At 42.6% G+C, this 27,771-nt stretch overlaps 1 protein-coding gene across 1 annotated transcript in view; it reads left to right on the forward strand.

Moving 5' to 3' along the window:
- The first annotated feature begins 474 nt into the window (after positions 1-474).
- Positions 475-27,771, forward strand: part of ATP9A (ATPase phospholipid transporting 9A) — a 130,071-nt gene continuing 102,774 nt past the window's right edge. Inside the window, exon 1 of the mRNA XM_089513808.1 lies at positions 475-643. Coding sequence (XP_089369934.1) covers positions 576-643 — 68 coding nt within the window. The 5' untranslated portion in view covers positions 475-575. The remainder of the gene's footprint in view (positions 644-27,771) is intronic.

A 27,771-nucleotide genomic window follows, 5' to 3' on the forward strand; every position in this document is an offset into this window, starting at 1 on the left:
CTCCTTTGTGGTTAGGACACCTGGTGCTCCAACAAACTACAATGCCCAGAATCCCCTAGCATGGAGCCGTGGCAGTTAAAGCGGTGTCAAGACTGATTATTTCGGCCGTGTGGATAGGACTCTTGGTGCTCCAACAAACTCCAGTTCCCAGAATTCCATAGCATGGAGTTGTGGGAGTTAAAGTGGTGTCAAACTGGATTATTCCTGCAGTGGGGACGCAGCCTTTTAGTCAATCATGTGAAATGCCTCCTGGACAGAGGCTGCAATGGAGGAGGTGTCCTCCTGGGAAAGGAGGACCAAGCCTGGAGTCTAGGCTGGGCTGAGAGGGAAGAAGCCCCCCAAAAGGCCCGAGAGGCGGAGGGAGGGAAGGAGGGAGGGAGGCCGAGCCTCAACGCCGCCCCAGAAGGCCTCCTTCCTTCCTTCCTTCCTTCCTTCCTTCGCCGCCGCCTTACCTGCGCGGCTGCCTCTGTCACCCGAGGGGCGGAGAAGGGCCAGCAGCCCCAGCCCCAGCCCCGGAGCCCGACTGGGCGGAGGAGGAGGAGGAGGAGGAGGAGGAGGAAGCGTCGGCCGCAGCCATGACCGACAACATCCCCTTGCAGCCGGTCAGGCAGAAGAAGCGCATGGACAACAAACACCGGGGAGGGTAAGCCAGGCAGCCAGGCAGGGAAGGAGGGGGACGCCGAGGAGGGCCTTCTCCCTCCCTCCCTCCCTCCCTCCCTCTCCAGCCATTGATGTAGGCGCCATCGGAGGCCCTCCTTTGGCCCGGACGCGTCCTCCATTGCAGCCTTCTTCCTTTGTGTCATCATTGTAATAATAATGCCGCCCTTCTCCCGGCAGGAGCCTTTAGGAAGAGGCATTTCAAAATGTCTTCCCATCGGGAGAGCAGGGATTGACAGGGCTAAGGAGGAGGATGAGCCTTGGAGCTCGGGTCACGTCCTCCATCTATCTATCTATTGTGTGTGTTCGCTTTCCTTGAAGGTCCATCATATATAGAGAGGAGGTCCTTCAAGGAAAGCAAACACACACACACACACATATGTATATATGGATGGATGGGTGTTTGCCTTCCTTGAAGGTCCTCCCTTTTGCGGCGCCTGCTCCTCTCGGGCAGGGCTCTCCTGGCCTTGCTCTCTGGACCTTTCTAGGGCTCCATCCCAAGCAGAGGGGGGGGGGCGAAGGAGGAGAAGCGGGGCAGCCCTGAGGGGGTTCTTCCCGCCCCTTTCTTCCCTCCCTCCTGGGTTCCCCATGGCTTTCCTCGGCCTTGGCGGGGCCCCTCCGCTCGAATACAAAAGAAGAAAGGGGGGTGTTTTGGGGGAGAGCCCCCCTCTTCTGGCGCCTGCTGAGGGGAGGCTTGGGGCTGCTTCCCTTCCCTCTTCTTTCCTCCCTTTGCTCTGTGAGGCCTTTGGGGGTTGCCTCCTTCTTTTCTCTCTCTCAGATCCTGGCCTTGGAGGGTTTGGGGAGGGGGAAGGTAAACCCTTGTGGAGAGCCCTGAGGCAGAGAAAGGCTTTCTTTTGGGGGGAAATGGTGATGTTTTGGGGCTGAGGCGGCGTTGGCAACGGAGGAGGGAAGAGGAGCTGACAGGTTGAGCCTGACGCCATTGTGTGTGTGTGTTTGTGTGTGTTTGTGTGTCTGTGGCACGCCCAAACTGAGGCAAGAGCAACAGCAGCAAGCCCATTTCCATACCCCTTGCCAGTGCCCTTAAGCACTCCCTAAGGCGGTTTACAATGTCTAAGCTCCTTGCCCCCCACCAGCTGGGGACTCATTTTAGCCACCTACAGAAAGGTGCCAGGCTGAGTGATCCCTGAGCCCCTGGCTGGGGATGAATTCACAACCTTGCAGTGCAGGCATTTGACCGCTGTGCCACCAAGCTGGGCTGCGGAGAAGTTGGTCTGGGAGAAGGAAGGAGGAAATACAGTGCACTGCCCCATACATGGGCTTGCCATCCACAGACTCAAGCTCACCTGGGCAGCAAACCTCAGGTATTAAAATGGTGCGTGTGGTGTACATGCAGCGCCACACACGGGAACATGCAGCCATAGAAAACAACGGGACTTGAGGTCCTGCAGTTTTTGCCCATACATTGGGGGGGGGGGTCCAAAACTGACCCCCACGTATACAAATGGTCCACAGAAATGCAAAGGGATGGGAGCAGCACTGCTGATACCAGGAATATTTAGTCCCTATATACACTGCCCAGTAAGAAAATGCAGTAGAGGAATCCTGAAAGCACCCAGTTCCTTAGCTGGCTTGCCACTGTCTCTGTGTTGTGGTGGTTGTTGCACGGGTAGCAAAACAGTAGACGTCCCACAGTTGTAGCATTATGATTCCACAGTAGAAGAGAGTCATAGTCCAACCACTACACCACACTGGCAGTCACCTTTGTAGTTTGGTAAACTAGCGTGGCACAGTGGTTGGACTACAGCTTCTCAGACCAGGGTTCAAATCACACCTTCGCCATGCACTGGGTGACCCTGGGCAACTCACACTCTCTCAGCGGATGGCAATGGCAACACCCTTCTGAAGAAACTTGCCAAGACAGCCCCATTTGAGGGTCTCCATAAGTCGGAAATGACACAAAGGTGCACAACAACAACAGCAATGGTTGTGAGAGCTGGACAGCAAATAAAGCTGATCAGAAGACACTCAACTCCTTTGAGTTGAGGTGCTGGAGATGGAAGCTCTGCGAGAACACTACTAAAAAGACTAGTGGATGGGGGTGTCTTGGAGCAGATCAGGGTTGAACTTTAATTGGAAGCACAGATGACTAAACAGGTTGTTGTATTTTGGCCGTATTAGGAGAGGAAAGGACTCACTAGAAAAGACTATAATGCTTGGGAAAGTGGAGGGCAATTGTAAGAGAGGAAGACCACATTCTAGATGGACAGACTCTATCAAAGGAACCACGGCCATGAATCTGCAGGAGCTGAGCAGAACAGCTGAAGTTAGGCTGACTTAGATGTCTCTCATTCATAGGGTCACCATGGGTTGAAGTAGACTTGTAGGCAGTTAACAACAAAAGCACTAGAGCTATTTGGCTGAGAATTGTAAATGTCCCTTCTTAAATGGCAGCTCCCAGGATTCCATAGGATGCAGCCATGACAGTTGAAGTGGAGTCATAGCATTATAGCTGGGTAGTGTGAAAGGTCCTCTGGGAGAGACCAGGAAAGGGAGTTTCCTAAGTCTGTTTTTTTTTCTGATAGCATGAGCTGTTTGGAGCAGATGGTTGACATCTTCAGATCTTCTTCTTGTTGTTAATGGCATTAAATGATGCAAATAAACAGAGTTGGGACCAGTTCTCTTGGATTATTTCCATTAATCTGGAAAGTACTTTCTCTGAAATAGTACCAGTAAAGGTGTGTTTTCATCATGGAAAAGCCTTTGTCTCTGAAGAGATTTCTTTGCATTGGTTATTTCTTTGGAAGTGGTTTCCAACAGGTAGTAGTTTATGAAAGGGGTTGCAGGTGTTAGGAACAGGGAAAGCTGCCTTATACTGAGTCAGCTCATTGATCCATGTAGCCTGGTATTGTCTACTCTGTCTGGCAGTAATGGCTTTCTGGTAGACCAGGGAATTCCTAGTATTATCTGCATTATAAGATGAAGAAAACACTGCCGGTTGATTGAAATAAATAAGGAAGCCATTGCTCTGAGTTTGCAAAACTATTGATGACTGGGACTCTTGGATGTCTTCCATTCATAAAGTTGCCATAAATCAAAGTCCACATGATGGAAAATAACAACAATATTGCCTCATTTTGGATTTGAAAGTTCCAGATAAGGGGTACTCAACCTGTAGATCAGAATGGGCACTCTGTGGCTAGATCTTTTGGTACTACAACTCCCATCCTCCTACAGCATTGGCTGTACTAGCTAGCAATGATGGGAGTTGTAGTCTAACAGTATCTGAAGGGCCACACATTGCCTCTTCTTGGTGTAGAGGCTGGCTGTATTTTTTCATTAGAAAGTGAAATATACTCTGGCCTTTCTGTGAGCCACCTGTTTCTTTTATGTGGCCAGTATGACCAGGTGATTTGTTAACTGCTTGCTCCAAGCAGTTGTTTACAGTATATGATTTATGGAAGGTGAAATCAGGAGGGATGTTTAACCCTTCTGCACCTACAAATACTTTCTAAAGATTCCTCTTTGGTCACTCTTACTTTACACACCTATCTATTTGTATATATTTCATTAATTTGAATGTCTAATTCTCCTGTTCACGGGAAGGAGGACTATTCACATTTGTGTGACCCCCTGCCTTCCCACCTGAAATCAACAGCCCTTGCTTAGATAGCCATTGGAGATACAAAAACATTTGAAGGGACTCATGATTGCCACCCCTGCTTTAAATCATAGACTCAGAAAATCTATGAATATGGAGTTCAGCACTAATATATATCCCTTGTTTTTGAAGTGAGATGAAAGCTCATGTGTGTCATGTGAGTTTCACAAGTAAAGAAAATCACCAGAGTCTGTGTTGTTGTTCGGTAAACATGTATGAAATGGAATGAAGAATGTGTTCATTATTTTTATTCCTAGATCCTGAACACAGCTTACATAATAAATAATATTTTTTTATTTATATGCTGCCTCTCCCGCAGGACCTAGGTGGCTTACAATAATGGATAAAATGCAATATAAATACAACATATATGAAAATACATTCTCTCAATTCTCCCCCCACCGCAATTACACTATAATAAAATAACATGAACAATCAAAACAACTAAAACAGATAAACATCAAACCAGTCAGAGGCACGGGGATGGGCAATTTGGGTGTTCTCTATGATAGTCCGTTTCCATGGGAGATCAGATGTATTATTCAGGGAAGGCTTGTCGGAGGAGATCTGTCTTGACAGCCCTGTTAAAGCTGTCAAGATTGGTAATATTCCGGAGTTCTTCTGACAGGCCACTCCATAATTTGGGAGCAGCTGATGAGAAGGCCCTCTGGATGACCACCATCAACCTGGCCTTTATTGGTTGAAGAAGGTTTTTCCCAGAGAACTAAGTGTGTGGAGTGGATTATATGGAAGGAGGTGATCCCACAGATCGGTTGGACCCAAGCCATGTAGGGCTTTAAAGGTCACAACCAACACCTTGTACTGTGCCCGGAAACTAATAGGCAACCAGTGAAGAGATTTAAAAATAGGAGTAATGTGGTCACCTCTAGCTGTTCCAGTGACCACTCTGGCTGCCATATTTTGGACTAGCTGGACTTTCCGGACTAGGCACAACGGTAGCCTCATGTAGAACACATTACAGAAATCAAGTTGTGTGGCCTAGGTCCCTCTGTTCTAGGAAAGAATGCAGTTGATATATCAGCCGAAGGTGATAGCAGGCACTCCTGACTGTTGCATTTATCTGGTCTGACATTCGAAGCGATGAGTCTAGGAGTACTTCCAGACTACTAACACAGTCCTTTAAGGGGAGTGTGACTCTGTCTAGGATTGGTTGACCTATCCTTATACCTGGGTTAGTGGGCCCGACAACAAACATGGATTCACATAGACTTTATTTCTCTAATTTGTGACTCTGCCTTCCACAGAGTTGTGATTTCACTGAGAGAGTGTAGATATATAGGCTGTTCTTCAGTCTTCTGGGCAATCTGCAAATGCAGTGGACAGCTGATAAGATTCTGATTCTCCTTCTTATCTTCTGTATGTCTCCATTTAATGTCTGCACAGGGCTTCAGTCATTGGATGATAAAACTGAGAGTTTAAAACATCCTGAGTTGGCAGCGGTGTGTGTGTGTTCCTATAAACATATATTTATTAGGTGATTGCTGCATTTATATCCTATCCATCCTCCAGTGAGTTCAAGGCAGCGGACATGTCCCTCCCCACCTTTATTTTCACAACAACTTTATGAGATAGGTGTGGCTGAGAAAGAGCGATCAGCCAGGACTCCTAGTAAATTTTATGGAAACTTGAACCTGGATCTTCCAAATTCCAGATCAACACCTTAACTATTACACCACACTAACTCAGTGCATGCACATATACATAATGATACAAGACGAAATGGGCAAATGTTTAGGTGGAATCTCTTTTCCTGTAGCTTGTATCCATTTCCTATTCTCTGGAGCAGCAGAAAACAAGCTTGCTCCATCCCCAATATGACATTCCTTCCATAGTTAAACAAAAACTGCAATGATTTTGATTATGAAGTTGAGCATCTTTATTGATTTAATTACACTATCACATCCCTCATGCTTGATTCTGATTTGTTTCATTCAGAACAGGAATCCAATATTTTGCCAATATCTCTGGACTTTTTCTGTCTTTAAAGTCAAATGAGCTCCCTTTAGTGGTTTTTTTTTTTTGCAAGTACTATATACTTTTTCAGTTTGATGCTTCTGATAAATACTAAAGCACTGTTCTGTCATTTATTGTTTACTGATTTGTCCTTTACTTAGTTGCTTACTACGTGACCTTGTGCAGAAGGCTACAATTCCCACAATCCCCAGCTAGCCAGGTTGAGGGATTCTGGGAGCTATAATCCTTGAACAAAAAGACTGCAAAGGAAGACTGGAAAGAGAAACAGCAGAACTTGAGTATATCAGTAAACTGCAGTCCATCAGCATTGGGTTGAACAGAAACAATGGTTTCCTAGCACGCTTTGTTGTTGCTGTTGTTGTTTGCCTTCAAGACATTTCTGACTGATGATGACCTGCCTAAGACAAATCTATCATGATGTTTTCTTGGCAGGTTTCATCAGAGGGGGTTTGCCATTGTAATTCTCTGAAACTAAAAGAGTATGACTTGCCCAAGGTCACCCAGTAGGTTTCCATGGCTAAACTACACACATTATAACACTAGTTAACCCCTCAGCTTCATGGGAGTTTTCTTGGCCACTTCATTGCATCTTTTTGGCTCCCACACTACATCCAGTATTCAATCATATGGTTATCTACTAACTTTGCCTATAGGCAACATCCTTGCCTTGTCCCGCAACGACCATCATTAAAATGAAACTTGTCAACTCATCTCCACACCCATAAAGTTTTGCATTCCTATGGACATTCTTTTACACACAAACTGCTATGTTGGTCTGTCCCTGGGCCTTCCACTCCACCAAATGCATCTGAGGAAGTAGACTCAAGTCTACAAAAGCTCATGCTACCAGCTTCTATCTTTCATTTAATCTCAAAGGTGCTGAAAGATCTCTTTGCATACTAACAATCCAAAACTGTAACTTTTCTGAACTCTGACTTTACAATGTAAGCTATATGTAATTCTTTCCAGTCCTGCAGTTTCAGTTTTCCCTATGCTTCTGGAGACTACCTAAAACAGCAACACAACTACTGGTAAGAGGAAGATAAAACTGTAAGGAAAAAAGCATACGTGGAGGATGGAGTCACTCCAAGAATGAGCCCAGTAGTAATGATAGACTGGTAGTGGTGGTGGTGGAGAGGAACCAAAATGCCAACACTTAGACGGAAGGGAAACTTGAATACTTGGAGAAGGATAGTTAGATGGGAATGGGAATGGGATATCTGAGAGGAAAAAGAAAAGGTCAGGTAACATTGATGGCTGATGATTTCCATGTCAGTAGGCTAATGAATTTGCTTCAGATTTTAGTTCAAACTTGAAAGAAGTTATCCAAGGTACTGAACCTCTTTTGATGAGGAACCACCACCTTTCAACCATCTTTCTAATTTTTGTTGTTATTTGCAGATCTATAAATCTTGGGATTACAGAGCCATCATGGTATAAGGTTTGAGTCTTTTCAGAGGCAAAGTCTGAATCCTCAGTCAGCCATAAAAAACCACAGTGACTTTGGGCTAGTCACATTCTCTAAGCCTTAGCAGAAGGTAATGGTAAACTTCCTCTGAATAATTCTTGCCAAGAAAACTCTATGATGGGTCATCCTAAATCAGTGTTGACTTGAAGGCATGTAACAACAAGTATGCCTTTCTGTTAACCCAGCAGCACTGATACCTTCTGGAGCAAACACTCTACCAAAGATACCAGGCTAATCCTGAGTTTGCAGATATGTAAAAATTTTTGGAAATATGAGGTTATTGATCCTGAATGTGGATGGCTGATAAGCTCTGTTTAGTTTAGTATGGTTCAAAGGCTGGGCAAACAGCCTGGCATTTGGTCTTTGTTCTGGGCCCAACTATATTGTTTACAGCCCCTCATTTAGGAATCACACACACCTTTTAGACTCTGCCCTGTCCTGTTTTCAGCATTTGTTTTATAGCTTTTACAGAAAGGTTTTCAAGTCAGGCTTCTAGCAGCCTAATGAGCAAAGAATCCAGAATCACAGCCACAGTTTGGGAATCACATTTAAAGACATTATTCTGAAAATGAATAATACATTCAAAATAACTTTTGTGCAAGTTCTAGGAAGGCCCAGAGCTCAGTAGTATACAACAGCTTCTTTGCAGGCATTGAGTCTTCCCAGGTTCCATTCCAGAATCTCTTACATTAAAAGGATATCCAGCAGCTAGACTAGAAAATACCACTGGTTGAGTGTGATGGTTAGGTGGAACAGGTGTTTCTGGGTGACATGATGGACAAATGATCTGATTTGGTGAAAGGCAGCTGAACATATCAGAGCAGTCCTATCAAACTGATGCTAAGGTGAATGTTCCCTAACTAAATATGGAGAAATAAACACCAGGGTGGTGAAAGCTGGTCAAACACCTTGCCAGTGTTAGTCCTCATGGTGGTGACAAGTCTACCTATACACAGAGCCCTTTCCATTTGTTGTGTTTTTGAATTGTAAATGACTACAGCTGTAGAGGCATGGAAGAGATGGCAGTAGCTACACAGTGTGTCATGGAAAAAGGTGAGTTGGAGGCTCTTTTCTCCCAACTCCAATGAAAGATTCAATTTCTCCACAGTAATCTTTTATATCAGTTATTGTTGCAGCCAGCCAGCCAGAGATTAAGGCGGGTTATAGACCGCCGAAAAGCGGCAGTCTGGCTCCGCCGCCGCTTGCAGCGTCCAGGAGATGCAACTCCCAGATGCTGCAGAGAAGGAGCGCGGAAATTGCGCTCCTTCTCGGTCCCCAGAAGAGGCGCCGCAAGTGCCAAAGGGTGCACTTGCGGCATCACTTCCGGTGCGCCACATGCGGACGCAGAGCGTCCGTTACGTCAATATGGCGGCCCCCCATGTGGAAGGGGCGCTGCCATATTGTACGTATTCCATACGTACTAGGGTTAGGGGGTGCGGAAGCACCGCCTCTTCCTAACCCTAATACGTATTTTTTGGCAGTGTGTAACCCGCCACATAGTTCATTTTGCTCTTTTTGCAAATTTGGACACAAAGCCAATACAGAAGAATGATTTGATAGGGGTCTCTTATCTCTCTCTGTCTCAATGTAAAAAGCAGCAGCTGGATGCAAATTAGACCAGAAGTTTAAACTCTTTCTCCTAAAATTATTTCCCTGATTTAAATCTCCCTCACAGCTGCTATTAACTTTCTACAACGAGAAAGGCATAAGAAGTTAACAGAGATGTGCCTAAAGGGCTGAGCCAGCATGGTGTAAATAATTTGAAGGTACACAACAACAAGCCCAGAGGCCTGTCTAAGCTAGTATTGTGTTCTCATAGCAGACAGATGGCTGGAACTATGAGAAACACACAAGCTAGAAATAGCACCTTTTAGGCTTCGTGGTCCATGGCATATGGTTCTGGGGCGGGGAGGGGGGAGTACATATTAGGACTGTTGTTGTTAGCTGCCCTCAAGTCTGCCCTGTCTCATGGCGATCCTGTGGATGAGTATAAGTAAGGAACTGAAAGCATCTAGCCAAACAAAGGGGAGAAAAGCTCCATGTATTAAAAGGTGGCCAACTGTTTATTAGTGTTTAAAAAGCCCAAAATGTTTCAACCACACTAGGCTTTCTTCAGGGGCCTTCAAAAGAATTCACTGGAGTTGTGAACACTCTCCAAGATACAAGACCACAGGGATATTTCTATATCTCTTTATGGTCCTGCATTTTTTGGGAGTGTTTACAACTGCTGTGAATTCTTTTGAAGGCCCCTGAAGAAAGCCTAGTGTGGTCAAAATACATTGGGCTTTTTAAACATTAATAAACAGTAGACCATCTTTTAGCACGTGGAGCTTGTCTCCTCTTTATTTGCAACCCTGTAAATTTGATATCTCCAAGTGCCACTATTCTTCACTGCTCTGCTTAAGTCTTGGAGATTCATGCCCATGACTCCTCTAGTTGAGTCTAGCCATTTAGTGTGCAGCCTTCCTCTCTTTCTACTGCCCTTCACCTTTTTTTAGCATTATTGTCTTTTCTAGTGAGTCATGTCTTCTCATGATGTGCCAAAATATGGCAGCCTCAATTCCATCATCTTGGTTTCCAGAGAGAGTTCTGGCTTCATTTGTTCTAGGATCCTCTATTTGTCCATGGTATCCTCAGCACTCTTCTTCAGCAACTTATCTCAAATGAGTTGATTTTCTTATTGTCTGCTTTTTTCAATGTCTAGCTCTCGCATCCATACATGACAATGGGGAATACTGTGGCTTGAATAATTCTGATTGTAATGTTCAGTTGTATGTATTTACTCTTTGGGATCTTAACTAGTTCCTTCATAGCTGCCCTTCCCATTCGTAGTCTTCTTATTTCTTGACTGTAGTCACCATTCTGATCAAAGGAACTCTTTATTTCAATTTCTTCATTGTCTGGGTTGAATGTATATATTTCTTTCATGGTCATTATCTATCAGGACTAGCATTCACTAATAGCCCTATCCTCCATAAATTAGCCCATTCCCCCTTTGAAACCATCTGCAGCCAGCTTTGATCTAACATAAATTGTGACACAATAAGGGATTTTTATCTCTGAACAGTGTACTTATATGCTAGGTAGTTCCAGGTGTGTATGTCTGCCTGTGGTGATAGGCATCTGTGGAATAATTGACCAATACCAGGTGTTGTAGGCTATATTTCAGAGGAAGGAACTGGCAAAACCATCTTTGAGTATTCAAAGTTGACAGGTGACTTGCTTATAGGCTTAGAACATGAGAGGAGATGTACTGTAAAAAGATCAAATCATATGGGAATTTGGTAGTATCTACATTGAACAGATCACAGGTTGTAAGCTACCAAGGGATCTGTTCTAAAACAGTTTTCATTACAGTATATAAATGATTGCATAAATGAGACTGTTTAAGAAATGCTTATTAATTTGTTAACAACTTCTAAAGTCTCTGTTGCCTCACATGTGAAATTCGCATTCTCTCCTCCTTTGTTGGAATGTTTGTCTTGCTTTAGAATTCAGGATGTCCTCATAATGATGAAATTAATAACTTTTATAAGAGCAAAATACAGTTTTATGGCTGAAAAGGGATTTTTTTAAAGTGATGGTATCTGTCTGTTTTGTTCTGGAATGACTAGTATTCTGATAATGTTCACCAGTGTTCTTTGTTTCCTTTTATTTAAATCTAATGGACTGGAATCTGTGCTTAAGAATGTTGCATTATTTGTCTTTGAATTAATACTTAAAGACACAAATAAATAATGTAAATACACAAGTTAAAAGCAAAGTACCTTCCTGGTTTTTCTAGTATGTAAAAATATGCAGATTTTACCTGAGAGGTAGTCTCACAGGATTCAATAGGATTTCTGAGGACACAGTATGAACTTATACTTCTAGTTTACAGACTGATGGATAAATTGAAAAATGTGTTATGCTGTAATACTAATACCCACTAGGAACACATCCCAATGAATTCAGCAGGATTTACTTTTGACTAAACATATAGGATTTCAATATATTTTCATTAAGAATTCATCTTATGCCCAGTACTGTACATTATCTGTGGATTTGCTTTTTTCTTCTCTGTGGAACAATTACCGGTAAATATGCACTCATGTGCCTTTTTAAGTACGTAGAATTCCTGCTAAATCCAGCTTTTTACTCTCTCAGGGATGCATAAAGGCATGGTTTACCTAGCCAAGGCACGTTCCAGACGTGCAAAAAGTACGTACTAGGTACGTACTAGGGTTAGGAAAGGGCGTCCTTTCCGGACGCCCTAACCCTAGTACGTGCCTAGTATGTACAAAATGGCGGCGCCCATTCTACATGGGTGCCGCCATTGGGACATCATGACCGTGCTGCCTCCAAATGGAGTGGCGCGGAAGTGATGTCCTGGCACCGCGTGAGGGCACCTGGGGTGCCCTTTCCACGGCGCCAGAAGGAGCTCTGAAATGGAGCTCCTTCCAGGTTTGTGTCGCTGGGCACAGCCTTTAGACGGCTGCACTAGTGATACAAAAGAGAAAGGGGACGAGCGGCCCCTTTCTCTTTTTCCCCGCCGCTGTCGGGGTGTCCTTGGGGCTCGAAACCCCAAAGACACCCCTTTCCAGGCCTCAGGGAAGTGGCCTGGAAAGCGGAGGATCGGGGCCTCAGAGGCTGCCGCTGTAGCAGCTGAGGCCCTGATCTGGCGGGGAAAGGGGCGGTCTGTAAACTGCCCAAGTTTCCCTGTTTAGTCCAAATGTTGGAAATGTTGCTGTTTAGGACTACGACAGCTTTGAATTGCAATAAAAATTGTTATGAGGTAGCCAGGCTGAAAAGATCACAATCTGTCATTCTGGAGTGCTACTGGTTTGTAGTGTAAATTTAAACAATGCAGTTGTTACAGAGCTTTACACTAGGAAGGGAAAGAAAATAAATGTGACATTTCATGAATGTTTAAGGACATGCTTAGAGTAACAGCTTCTTATCGCTCCTCAAATTCAGCTTTATTTACATAGTTAAGAAAGGAAGAGAAGTACTGAAGAGAACCTAAAGAATGTCAGTGTAATTCCAAAGAGCTGATTTGGAATCCTTACTTCTTTTTGCTTCATCATACAATACATAATAAACTGTTAAACAGGGATGAGGATCTATCTCAGGGGTAGGCAACCTTTTTGAGCCGGGGGCCGGGTTGCTGTCCCTGAGACAACTGGGGGGCCGAAGCAAAAAAATAAATAATTATTTTTTTTAAAAAAATTAAATAAATAAATAAACCGGGACAAATGTAGGGCAACATTTTCAAATGGTGGACACTTTTTTTTAAAAAAGTGGAGGACACACAAAAATTTTTGCTGATTTTTTTTAAAAAATGTTAATATAAATGCATGTTTCTGAGGCGTCTATAGACAATTGCCTCCCTTGCCCCTGCGCGCAAGAGGCCAAAGGCCCTGGTGGCAATCGGCGGCAGGACTGGGCTGGGGCCGGTCCCAAGGCCTTGCCGGGCCACCTCCGGCCCGTGGGCCGCAGGTTGCCTACCCCTGATCTATCTCAACAATACTGGGTGAGCTCAGTGGTTTCACACAGGCACACACCCTGCCATGTGAATGATGGATTGCTTATTAATAAGCAAAAATGAATTAGCAACAAATGAGCAAGGCTGTAACTCAATGGAAGAACACCTGCCTTGCATGCCAAAGGTCCCTGGTTCAACCTCAGTCTATCCAGATAGGGTTAGAAAGGAATCCTGCTAGAAACACTTGCCAATCCTTATTGAAAACACTGCATTTGAAGGACGAGTGTTACATGTCAGTATATGGCAGCTTCCTATATCCCTTAGTAAGGAGATTAATCGGGACTTTGCATGTTCTTATCCATTCTTGATGTATAGTAGTATATAAAAAAAAATCTTCCTTTCCATTGCAGTCATGTTTATTTGCCATTACTTTTTATATTGTGCCCTTCCCCCAGTGACTTCATGGTGTTTTATCTGCCTTTTTTCTTCCTCAGTTTCATCTTTAGAACAATCCTGGGAGAAGTTATAACCAATGAGTTTCATAATAGAGTGGGACAGTTGATGGGTATACTCCAAGCTACTCCTATAAGACTGTTTCACTGTTAAATGTGTTGGACTAGAACCTAGATTTCACAAATCCTAGTCCAGCACTCTTAACAGCTAAACAACATTGGCTCATCTTGTAAGAGTAGCTTGAAGCATAGCCACTAACTGTCCTAATTTGGCAGGAGCGGTCCTCTGCTGTCTCACTTTTTCAGCTGTTTTAAAATGTCCAATTTTCTCTTTCTCTTACTTTCCCCCTTGTCCTGAGCTTACTTTGGTTGCTGGAAATTGCATTCAGTGGGCAAAACGAGTTTATATTTAAGAAACTCAGCCAGACAAGGAGGAGGTGTGTGTGGAATATTGCTCTTCTCAATAGACTCAGGGAAAAACTAATTGCTGCAGCCTCTGTTAGCTTGAGCATTCTTCCATACTAATAACTTCCCATTTTGATCATACTCTGATGTTGCTTGGCCACAACAAGAATGTTGTTTTCTTCTATGAAATACTTGAGGGAAAGTCAGAAGAGTCCTTTGCTAGACTCTTCTCCCCAGCTCAGTAATGTGGTAGAAACAATAATTTATCATCACAGCCCATCCTAAATTCATAGGTAGTGTGGTATAGTGGTGAAGAATGTCATGTTTAGATGTGCAAAACACATTTGCAGAACCCAATAAGTCCAGTAAGAGGTTTTCACCACAATTGACACAGCCTATTAAGTGCTTTCAGGCTGCAATCCTGAAGTTTTAATTAGAAGTAAAGTCCATTTAATTCAGTGGTCTTACTTGGGAGTAAAAATGGCTAAAGACGGGTCTGTGCTCAGCCCCATATTATTTCATCAAAGCGAATGTTCAGCATGTATGTGTACATCTATGTACTTAATTTTGACTGGATCAAGCCAAAATCAAGCAAGGGGGTTGAGCTAGATGGCCCTTGGGATCCCTTCCAACAGGTCATGCCTTGTGATATGTTCTCAGACTCCACAATTCCCCAAGATATTTGTATGATAATAAGACTGGAGAAAACTCCTTAGTCTAGAATATGATTTTATTGGTGATTAAGGGATGCAGAAGCTATTTACAGCAAAGAAAGATCATGGCTGGTATCATGTTAATTAAAATGACCTAAGTCACACATGCACCATTGCAATTCATTTTTCTTGTCATTGTGGAAGCTGGAATTCTATTCCAACCATTGAACAACTGAAGCCCACTCCCAATCCTACTTTATAAGAAACAGCCCCCCCCCCACAATTTTCACATTGTTTGGAAATGGGGAGACCAGGAGGGATGTGTCCAGCTATTTTTCTGCACATGCTGCAAGGACATCAGAAAGACCCTTAAAGTTCACTGTGGATGTCTGTCATGGTGCAGCCAGCTAGGAGGAAACAGCTGGACACATCCCTGCTGATCATCCATTCTCAAACAACATAGAAATGACTGTGTTGATGGGGTAGCTGTGTAGCTTACAAAGATGGACTTGGGTGGGTTAACATTGGGAGGCTTACCTATGGAGACACAGTGACATGATACACATATATCATTGTAGATTTTCAAAGCAAAGTGGATCAGGAGAAAAATAAGCAGTGCTACACCTTTTAAAGAAATGGAAAGATTAAAAAGCTGCATTGGGAACAGGCAGGCTGGATAGGTGTTAAGATCAAGTTATGGAAGTAGACAGTTTGACACAGAGCTACTTTGTTCCATTTCCATTTATCACTACCAAAGGTAGGGAACCTTTAATTTGTGGCTGTATGTGGCCCTTTCTCTGTATTTGCATCCCTCTACAGCTATCATGAAAAAAGAAGTAAATAACATGCCATTTACCTTTAAGAACTATTTCTCCCCATGAATTGGGAAAGCCTGAAAGCACAAATCATCTGTGCTTGTAGAAGCAGAAATTAAACAAGTGAAGCTTTTTCTGTTATTTTAAGTTTTTTGTCAGGAAATGCATTGTCTGCTAAATACCTGAAAGTCCTGCTACTGCTAAAGGCATCAGAGCAAAGCCAATGGTAATTCTGACAGATCTGTGAATTGCACCCATAATATATTTTACAGTTCAGAAAAAAATTATATCCACAGCTATGCAAAATGAAACAGTTCTCCACCAATCTTTGACCCTGTTGCTAGATAAGTCAGAGCTGTTAAACACATGCACACACTCACAGAGAGAGTCTGCAGACAACATAAACTATCATAGAAAAATATTGCCCAGAGGAAGAGAGAATCAGTCATGCTTAAACATATTTATAGGAGTGCCATTTCTCTCCCATGAAGTATCTCTTTGCTTTATTTCACAACTTTTAAATATGGTTAAACCTATGAACATTTTGGGCTATAATACACCTGGCCTCGTCTGCCTTTCTGCTGCATTGTTTCATTTTCAATTGTTTGGAAAACAGCCCTTTTAGCATGTGATGAAGGTAATGGTGGTGTATGGATTGTTAAATTGTAATAATAAACTAAGATGAGCACAAACTTTATGTGTATGTACATAAGCCAGGAACCTCTATGTTCACTATAGCTTATTTCCAAACGGTTTCTAAAACAGATTCAGAACCAAGCATTTAGAATCCAGCTTTATCCATGGGAAACTATAGTTAACAGCCCTTTTTTTAGCTTGCTTCTCTGCTTGTATTATTAAAGCTCATGCATATTCTGTTTTTCAAAACTATAATTTGATCTCCTGAAGCAAACCTTGGCAGGAAAGTCCAAAAAAAAGGATAATTCAGTTGATAAGTTATAAGAGCAAACCTATAACAATGTGGGTTGAGTGTTGGAGTTTGACTCCAGGTAGGGATGCCATATCCCACCTGGGGGCGGGACTTTCCCGGGTTTTTTTGGCCCCCTGGCATGGTCCCGTCATGTTTTTGCCCCTCCCCCGGGTTTGCCCCGGGTTGAGTTGGTCTCTGCCTCAGCAGCAGCAGCTGCAGCCACTCTACAGTTATTGCTGCCGACTGCCAGTCTGCCACCAACGTGGCCACTCTTGCAGCCGCTCCTGCTGCGGCCTTTGCAGCCCTCCGGCGCTTCCCTTTTGCACCCTGGGCTGCCCTGCGCACTCTTGTGTGGGCGCGCGCAGGGCTGAGCAGGGGCTCCTGCCCTTCAGGCTGGCTGGCCAATGGCTGGACAGCCCGCCCTGCTGCAGGAGCCTGTGAAAGCTAGCAGGGGGTGGGGCTGTTCCAGCTCCACTCTCTCATTGGCCAGCCAGCCTCCAGAGGAGGAGCTTCTCTTTCCTCTCCGCGCGGCCCCAAGGCTGAGCAGCATGGAGAGGGCTTTACCGGCAAGATACTTCCTCTTCTTTTTTTGCCCCTTTTCTCTTGTTCTTTCTTTTCCTCCTCTTCATTTTCCCCTCTTTCTCTTGTTCTTTCTCCTCCTCCTCCTCCTATTCTTTTTCTTCTCCTCTTCCTCTTCCCCCCTCCTCCTCTTTTTATCTCTTTCCCTATTTTTTTTCTTTCTCTTGCTTTCCTTCTTTCTCCTTCCTTTCTTTTTTCTCTTCCTCCCCCCTTCCGCCTCTGCTGCTGCTGCTGTTGTTGTTGTGTGCCCAACTCCCTCCTTGGCCAGGCCTGCATTTCCCAACAAGAGGGAAGCCAGGACTCGTGGGGGCCATGGGGGGGGCTGAGAGGGAGGCACCAGGCAAAAGGGAGCCCAGGAGGGAGGAAGGGATCGGAGTGGCACCATCACGCTGCATCCACACTGGAGAAATAACCCAGTTTGGCTGGCAATGCTTTAACTCTTTTCTGACTCAAGGCTGTGGAATTCTGGGAGTTGGAGTGTGCTGTGAGGACCAGAACCCAAGCCCTGACTCTTTTATAGCTCAAGGCTGTGGAATTCTGGGAGCCGGAGTGTGCTGTGGGGACCAGAACCCAAGCCCTGACTCTTTTATAGCTCAAGGCTGTGGAATTCTGGGAGCTGCTGTGGGGACCAGAACCCAAGCCCTGACTCTTTTATAGCTCAAGGCTGTGGAATTCTGGGAGCTGGAGTGTGCTGTGGGGACCAGAACTCAAGGCCTTCATCACTTTTAACAGTGATAGTGATGATGATGATGAAGATGGTGATATTGATATTAGCTAGCTTCTGAGGCATGCGCTCACTGTTTGTTCATAAGCCTCTGAAATATGCAAGAGGCAATGTTAAATAAAGCCTTGTTCAATGCACAAATGTGTGTCGTGTGTGTTTTGGAATGTAGGGGGGTGGTTTGGGCAGAAAGGGAAGTCCATTTCTGCCATCTTTCTAGGAATAATGCCCAAATGTCCTCCATTTTGATCATGCCTAAGAAACATGCATTTATATTAACATATTTTTAAAAATCATTAAATTTTTTCGCGTGTCCTCCATTTTAAAAAAAAGTGTGTCCTACATTTGAAAATATTGTCTTACATTTGTCCCGGTTTGGAGGTCCTGACTTATGGCAACCCTAACTCCAGGAGACCAGGGTTCAAATTTTGCCAAGAAGATGCCATGACAGGGTCATCTTAGGGTTGCTGTAAGTTGAAAATGGCCTGAAGGGATACAACAACAACATGAATAAAACAGGCAATCAAACCCATAACTAAGGAATGGTGATTGGTTGAGAGGAAGAGCACTGTCAGTCCCAAATCTTTGTTGTGGGACAAAACACTTTAAAAGGGCGGACTCTCGGCGCCTGTTATTCTGCCGGAACGAAGCCACAGCCGCCAAACTGCGTGGCTTCCCGCCGGCAGAAACCCCCCTGCAAAAAGCAGGTTCTTCTAAAGCCACAGCGGCGGCATAACCAGCATGCCACTGGCCTGCTGCTTAAATAAGCACTGTGCGGCGCTTCCGTAACAATGGCGGCACCATGTATACAGGGCACCACCACTGTTATGCCTTCATCACGTGCCAGGGTTGTGGGGCGTGTGGGCGCTCCACCCCCAGGCAACCCTAACACGTGATGAGGGGGTCGCAAAGGGCCTGTATGTACTGGGCCTTTGAATATCAATATGTGCTAATTGTTTATGTTGGGGTTTTGTTGTTTATTTATTGATTCACTTATTAATTGAGAGCCTTGTGGACATTATTATTCAAATGGTGTCAGTTTACTAAGATGTTACATTTTATAAAAAGTAGTGCTCTGTGAGCCATTAAAAGGTCCATGTGAGCCTCTGTAGGATTTGGAATCCTCTGGGGAGGCCTTGTTGTGAATCCCCACATCTTGTGAGGGTAGGTTGATATGTACATGCGACCCTTTGTAACAGCATCCTAATTATGGAACTCCTCACCAAGGGAATTTAGTCTGGTTCTATCTCTTCTGAGCTTCTGGCTGGCAGCTAAAATGGTGTTGTTTTGCATGTCCTTTGGTTCTTGAAACGACTCTGTTTAAGCATATTTCCCATGTTACTACCTTACTTTCTTGTTATTTGCTCTCTAGTCGGCCTTTGCTTATGGTGATGAGTGACCTGCAAGAATCTCAAATATTAAGAACTCTACTTAGGTCTTGCAGGCTGAAGGCTATATTTACTTTATTGAATCGTTCCATCTGTTATGTGGTCTTTCTCTTTTCCAATGTGTCATACCATCTCATGATATGACCAAAGCATGCTAGCCTCAGTTTAGTTCAGGATTGCATTCAGACCTATCTATTTGTCTCTTTGATGGTTTTTTGTGTCTGAAAACTGTCCGATAAACCTGTTCTTGCACTGTATGTTTGGGCCTTCAAGTCCTGTTGACTTTTGGTGACCTCATTAATATCATAGGGTTTTCTTAAGCAAGGAATATTCACTGTGTGGTTTTGCCAGTTCCTTCTTCTGAAATATAGTCTGTATGCATTAACTGTCTCCCATCCAAGTACTAACCAGCTTTGACTATGCTTAGCTTACCAGATGGGATCTGGTATCTTTATGGTATTTATTTGTGCTTAAAAGAAACAATTGCCTGTCATGTGCACTGAATGACTGATATTCTTCCTCTTTGAGGGGTAAAACAGACTGGCAGCTTGCAGCGAGGGCCAGATGCAGCCACAGTCCCAAATGGCAAAGAGTGCTTTTTTTGTGCTCCTTTTGCCAGTGGCCCTGATCCATGGGTGTGCATCATCTGTACACCATGCCCCCAGATCAGCCAGAAGCCAGCGCTTTTGGCCCATATATTTCAGGTCTGCGAAATGTGAAAACATAAATCCACCTCCAGAGTGGTTTTTGCTGACTATCAATACTTTCCGAAGGCGAATTGTTTAAGTTTTGCTCATGATCATATTTAGGAAGCTTTACAAAGTTTTGAACTAATTTACCGTAGTGGTTCAACTTATTGTATTCACAAAGGGGAAATGAGTGGCTTCTGAAATGCTTTTTAAACTTTAGTTTCATGTTTGAAGGTAAAAAGTACAGAACCTGTGGTCGTTGTTCTCTGATTTTATGTAGCAGCTGCAGCAGGAGAACAGGTTTTGTAACTCTGTGCTACATTCCTAAGCATATTTGCTAAAACTCCCTGTGTTTTACTTTGAGAAAACTTGTTTAAGATTGCAGTGCCAGTTCTGTGTCCCTGAAGTTTATTTTTTTTTAATTCAGAGGGATTTATTTCCAAGCAGGTATACTCAGGATTGTGGACTTAGGATCAATTCAGGCAGTATTGCTGGTGTCCTGTTGGTGATGCAGGCAGCAATGAATCCAACTTATTACCATGTATGCTTTTTTATGGTCATTGCAAGGGAGGTATTCATTGCCTTCCTTGCACAACGAACTCCTAAATCCCAGACTCAATATTCTCCTTAACCCCCTCCCACCAACATGGGCAGCAGGGGAGCACAAAGATGGCCAAGAAGCATTTGTTTGTGTCCCAGTAGCTAGATACACAACAACATTCTTCTGGACACTCAGAGGAGTGTTGAAAAGTCCTGAAATGCACTTTCTTTGTCATGCATCTGGCCCCTTTCCATCTCTAGCCTCTTAAGTGGCCATATCAGTGGTCTCCTGCATGGAAAAAGTGAGTCCTGCAAGTGGGGAAGGGCAGTGGAGTGGAGTTCCACCTGGCTGAATTGTATGCTCTGACTCCAGGATGCAGGATGTTAGCCTAAGTTTAGGAGGCATACATCCAAATGTTTTTAAAAATGTACATCTATTAATGTAATCCAAATGCAGCAAATGGCTATATCATAGAGGTATGCTGGGAGTAAAGATTGGCTGCATCCAGCTGTTGCCAGAGGTATTATAACAGCCAACAGTTGTCAGATGTGCAGTGGGGAGGGGGCAGAGAGCTATGAACAGCAGGTGCAAAAAGCCATTACATGCAAGCAGTAGCAGTACGACTAACATTTCTGAGATTTAAATAGATTTAAGATAATTGAACAGTTCTAAGAGCAGAGATTATACTTATTTCAAGCAATGCTGTCCTATACATACTATGGTAATTGAATCCCTCTTGCAGGAAAGGAACCCACAGTTCCAATTGTCCAGACTGATTAGAATAATATTCACTGATAAATTCCAAGGAAGTAATTTTGTAGTGGAGTCTGCCTTTGAAGTCTTCTTCTTGGAGTGTGGTGACTCTGAGGTTAGCAGCAGAGTGTTCTGGAGACTGAAATGTTCTCTTGCTGGTTTCAGAATATTGGCAGTGTTTAGGTCACCTGGTAATAGTGCCCTTCTTCTGTCTGTCCCTGGATAGACAGATTTCACGCTCTGCAAGAGAATGAAAGAGCATAAAAATTACAGTCACCAGAAAGTACTCCAGATGACTGGCTGCAAATGAATGGGAGTTTCACAAGAACAGTTTATATGTTATGGGAGCTTTTGGCATGCCCAATGTGGTATAATGGTTTGGGTTTGGAGCTAGGACTCAGAAAGACCAAGGTTCAAATTCCTACTCAGTCATGGAAAGCCACTTGGGCAAGTTACTCTCTTTCTGCCTTAGAGGAAAGCAATGGCAAACCTCTGAATAAATGTTGTTGAGAAAACTCTATGATAGAGTCACCATCAGTTAGAGTCAACTTGAAGGCCCATGCCTAAAGTGATATACTAAATCTGAGCAATAAAATAGAAGGATTGTATTAATACACCATTATTCTATAACATAGTTTGTTGCTGTTGTTGTTGTTGTTGTTGTTGTTGTTGTTATACCCCTTCAAGTAAAGTCCAATTTGTGGAAACACTGTCATAAGCTTTTCTTGGGAAACATTATTTGGAGGAGGTTTGCCATTGCTTTCATCTTAAACTGGGAATGTGTGACTTGCCCCAAAGGACACCCATTTCTATGATGGAACAGGGATTTAAATGCTAATCTCCCATAATCCTAGTCCTACATTCAAACCATTACACCTCACTGGCTTTTTGGTTTGACATAGACCTTATTAATAGACATACCATATATACTCATGTATAAGTCAACCTCTTGTATAAGTCGAGGGCAGTTTTTGGATCCAAAATCATGGATTTTGATATGACCCATGGATAAGTCGAGGGTCAAACACTGGAGGATGTTACAAAAGATCTAAAGGGGGAAACAAAGCACCACTTCCCTCCCTATATCTCCCTCTCTGGACTGCTCCCAAGCATCAGACTCGGCATGGAAAAGGGGAAACAAACCTCGGCGTACATGTGCACACACACACACACACACACACACACTCACTCTTCCCCTTACCAGAAGCATCCCCAAGGCTCATAGCTTGCAAAAAAGAGGACAGACCTTTCTCTCTCTCTACCTTTCACCCCCAGGACTCCCATTTTTATACCCATTTTTATTACACAGCAAAGTGTTAAGTACTGTTTTACCTCATAAATAGTATTCTGTTCAATGACCAAATTCTACTACTTTGAGGGCGTGCAAGACTTTATAAGGGAGAGAGAGAAGCCTCATGAAGCTACAGCATTCTAGGAATAACTGCAACTCTTCACTTGGAAAAAATATTGGATACTCAGTGCAGAGCAGACTGTTTATTGTTTAAACCTGAAATATATAGAATTGCTTTAATACATAAAATCACCTTCACATGTACTCATGAACACATTTCTGTTTGAAGATGTAATTGCTAAAGTAAGAAATTCACGGAATGGTTTAAATAATAACAACTTAAGTCTTGTTGGCAGTTGGCTGGCAACTAAATATCAAGGTAGTCATTAGCCTTCATAGGCTTTCAGCTGCAATATTACATGTATCAGTTTTTAAAAAACCAGTTGGGCAGGAAGTCCCTGATAGTGTGTAATTGTGCATTCGTCATTCTTTCTTCATGCCTAATGTGATTATGACATTTGTGGTTAACCAGGGCTTTTGGATCTTGCAGAATGCATTAGGCCGTTTGGAAGAAATTCTTTTGGTTTTCCAAATTTGTGGCTTGATGAAGCAATTTTTGTGCCCTGTTTTAATGCCTTTTGGTGACTATATGAACATCTCATGCTGACATATCTAATAGTTAACTTTCTTAATAGCATATAATGCCTGCTGAGTTGTAGCATAATCTGCGGGCTAATTTTGACTTAAGTAGCAATGAAGCCTTCTTCTTGGCATATGTAAGAAACCTTTATTTCTTCCTTCAGAGACCTTAAAATGTTGCCCAATTGTGACAGACCAATCCCCCCCCCCCATCAGCAGGGACAGCCAAAAATACCAGAGATTAGGTGAGGAGGGATGTCTGGATGTCTCTTTCTGGTCTTGAAAAAATTGTATTTTCTGATGTTAAACAGAGCAAGGAGGGACTGCGACCTTAAATTGAATTACTCCCCCAGAGGCTTCCAGGAAAGCTAGTTCACCTCTTTTTTGTGTCAGAAAAAGGGTGCAGGGTGTCTGTAAGGGCTGAGAGCTACAAAAAACATTGAAGTGAGGGCTATATAGAGACCTACAAAAACAATTGAGGGGAGGGGGCCCTGGTGGCGCAGTGGTTAAATACTGGTTCTGCAACCACAACATTGTGAGTTTGATCCCAGGGCTCCAAAGTTGATCCAGCCTTCCATCCTTTCCTAGAGTGCTGTGCTCACTATTAAGTGGTATAGAAATGTAAATGCTATTGCTGTATGAGGCCCCAGAGGTATACTTTGATCACACTTGATCCAACCAAAGTACCTTTTGAACAATCCCAAGAAACACATGAAAATGCTAAAGAAGGTCTTCTCAAAAGGGACTCACACTTGTCAGAACCTAGGCTCTTATTTTCAGGATAGTCATTACAGCAGAATCATTGATTTCCATAACTTTTTCAGTGCTGTTCAAAATGATGTATTTTAAATAATAATAATAATAATAATAATAATAATAATAATACTGTATCAACCACAAAATGTGGTTTTATGTATGAATGTATGTTTAAGTGGAAAATCTCACTACCACTTCCCTGGCACTGATATTCCATTGTTTCATAAAAACCTGCTGGTTCAGTGGTACTCAGATTATTTCCCCTTGGGACCCCCTTTGCATCTATATGTAGATGTGCCCCCCACCTCTCAATGTAATATCTGAATAAAAATACTTTATTTAGTGTGCATATTTTCATTCACCATTCATGTGTATTCATATTTTAACATTTTATAAGGAAAAAACATTGTTCAAATTAGAAGAGTCTTATTTAAGTAAATTTGATATTTAACTCAATACATGTAAATTTCATGCTCAAAAAGGTTGGGAAGAGGAGGAGGGTGGTGGGGGTTTAGAGCCTCCAAGTTCCACATCCCCCTTGAGCAATGCTCAGCCCTCCCCCAGTAGGGGTGTCCCACCCCACTGTTTGAGAACCACTACCCTAGTTTCCTTATTTCCTTATGTTTATTTCTTTGAATCTGTGAGTTTCCCTATCAAGCTTTGTAGAGTAAATTCCTACAGCAAGTTTTCCCCTCGTGATCTTTCTGGGAGGCAGCTAGTTACTTATTCATCCTCTACATCTGTGGCTTCCAAATGTGCGTCCCATGATGTTGGGGGACTTCAGCTAATAATAATAATAATAATAATAATAATAATAATAATAATAATAATATATTTATATCCCACCCCTTTGAGGTCAATCGGGGTGGCTAACAGTAATAAAATACAATACATCATACATCAAAATCTACTTCCCTCCCCCCCTTAAAAAGTTATTAAATCAATTATAATTAAAACCAACAAATTAAAACAACATCAACACATACACATTATTACAAAACAAAACAAGACAAAACAATAAACTCCAGTAGCATTCTACTTAGATTTCCAGGGAGGACCTTGGGGACTCTCATGAGAAGAGGGTTCCTGAGGCTGAGATTAGCTACCAGGAACCTAAGCCAGCATGACCAATGGTGAGGAGTTCTGGGATCTATTATCCATCCAGCAACATTTGGGAAACCATAGGCTTGGAATCACTTATTTAGATAACTTGTTTTTGATATTTTGATTGTTCATAGATGAATAATCCCTTTAATATCACTGAAATTATTTCACTGCACAGATAACAGCCATCTATGAAACCCCATAACAGGAAATCCCTTTAACTCCCATCCTCCATTGACACTCTTGATGCCTGTTGCTTTGACAGCACTAAGGGATGTTTAGTTTTTGAGTTATATTATTTCTTGATCTCTCTGTTTATTATGATATTTTTATTTTTCAGTATTTGGATTTTATGCTAAATACAACAAAGCTCTCACAATTACTTATAGACAGTATGCTTTTTTTTTTTTAAAAAAGGATAGTTTCTGCCTAAAGGCTTGCAATCTAAACAACATGCCACAAAAGGAAGAAAGAAATGGGAAGGAGGATGAAGCAGTGAAGACGAAACACCAGTTTTAGTAATAACCAGAATTACTAAAGTTGTTCAGGTAACTTGTTCAATGATGGCCAGAAAGGAAATAGTTATGGTGACTGAAGAGTCAAAAGCAGTTAGTCTGTTGACAGAGTTTACTAAAGATGAGTCCAGACTACAGAACTGTAGCAGTTTGATACCACTTTCACTGCTGTGGATCCATCCAAAGCAATCCTTGGATATGCAGTTTTATGAGATACTTAGACTTCTCTGCCAGAGAGCTATTGTTTAGGGAAATGGATTAGAGAATTCTAAGAGGTACCAAACTACAAATCATAGAAGCCGTGGCAATTAAAGTGGTATCAAACTGCTAAAATTGCGCAGTTTGGATACACTTAAAATGTGTTATTCTGCTTCTCATCTCATTTGTTGCTGGGGATGGTTGTACAGACTAATGCAAGATGGTAGCTGTGAAACAAGGAGGAGCCCAATAAAGCTGCTCTCCCATAAAAACTATTGGTGTATGACAGTAGTGGGGATGATCTGGGCCAGTTTCCAGGTCTGGAACCCTCCAGGGGCTACGGCATCCCCTCCAAATAAAACAGATATTTAAAAACAAAACGCTTTTGGATTTTTCAAAGTTTTGTTTTGTTTTGGCTAGGGTAGGATATATATTTATGTAGTGCAAACTGTAATTCCTAGATGTATGATTTCCCAATTTTTTTAAAGGTAACCCACAGAACTTTAAAGAATTTTTGTTGTTATTATGGGTAGCTCCAGGCATCACAAAAATGGACTGTGAGGACACAATTCCCACCCTAGGCTCTGCTTCCTTTTTCTTTCCTTCTTCCATTCATCTTTTATTTTTTATTTATTATATACAACCATTAAAAACATGTTCAACAAGCAGTTACATAAAAAGGGTCCTTCTTCCATTCATCTTATTTGTTGTTTCTAGTTGCATTTTTTATTGTTTTAATGTTATGTTGTTGTTGTGTGGGCATTTTATAAGGAGAAAGGAAATATATAAATTAAGTCTACAATACTTCTGAATGTACAGCTGGATAGTTTTTCAGATTTTCACTTGGTTGTTTTTCATTTTGTGCCTTCAAGTTGACTCCCATCTTATAGTAACCCTATCCTATGGTTTTCTTGGCAAAATGTGTCCAGTGGAGGCTTGTGGTTTTCTTCCTCTGAGGCTGAGAGTGTGTGACTTGCCTAGAGACATCCAGTGGGTTTCCATGTCTAAGTAGGGACTTCCACTCTTCTCTCCCGGAGTGTGCCCAGAGGAGATGATGATAATATAATGAAGTCTGGAAGCCATACCTAATGAAGCAAGTTTGAGAGAGTTTAGTGTGTTTAGCTTTGAAAAGATGAAGAGGAGAAATGAGAGCCTTATTCAGGTGTCCAGACAGAGAGGTGATGATATAATAGGAATGAATACCCAACCCTTCTTTCCAACATGTACACATGTAGTGCTCCATTCCTATCTACAGCCAGCCTTCATGCATTCGGCACAAAAGGTCTGACATGCGTTCAGCCAAGGGAAGTTATAAGTTTCCATGTGATGAAGGTTCTGACCTTCACACTTTAACATTAAGTGATCAGGAGCAGAGTGGGAACAGTGTGTTCAGGGGCACTGAGAGTGTCACCAATGCATGCTCGCTTCACACTTTGCACAGTGTTTGTGCCTTTGAGTGCTCAGTTGAAATCCTGAATAGGGTCATTTAAAGATCTGAAAGATTGTGAAGCAGCAGCCGGACTAGATCTGTCTTCTAGAAGTCGTGGCCAGGACCCAATAGGGTACTTCTGCCAGAGTTTGGAAAACTGCTTTTTAAAAATAACTTGTTTCTGTTACTCAAGTTTATTGTACTAGCCAAAGGCCATGACAAAATGAGCTTATCAAAAGCATAAAACATTTAACATTTAAAACAAAAGTAACACACTATCCAGTGCTAGAAAAATAACTTGTTAGATTACTTGTGTGATTTGTACCTTTAAAAAAACAAAAACAAAAACCCTTGTTAGGCTTAATAGAAGAAATGTGTAAATCTTGAAACATTTCTGGAAAAATGCCTCTAAAATGGCTTAAAATATCCTTTAAGGGTAAGTTTTGAAAGTAACTTTTGCACTTAATACTCAGTTTGCAGTAACTGAAGCATTAAGAGAGTATGTAACTATGTTTCTTGTAACTTGCACTGGATTTCACATATTCTCCTGCACTGCCTGCAGAATTGGGATTTTTTTCATCTACCGCTGTCCACTGCAGCATCCATAGCACTGAAGAACTGGTATGGTGGGCTTTCTAGTGCTCCCAAGCAGGTTTCAAAGGAGCAAATTAATTAAATTCCCCAGATTCCGGGGAATTCCCCGGAAACTGGC

The sequence above is a fragment of the Sceloporus occidentalis genome, unplaced genomic scaffold, assembly GCF_023333645.1.
Source record: "Sceloporus occidentalis isolate IW3139 unplaced genomic scaffold, rSceOcc1.0.p SCAF_3, whole genome shotgun sequence".
Classification (NCBI taxonomy): domain Eukaryota; kingdom Metazoa; phylum Chordata; class Lepidosauria; order Squamata; family Phrynosomatidae; genus Sceloporus; species Sceloporus occidentalis.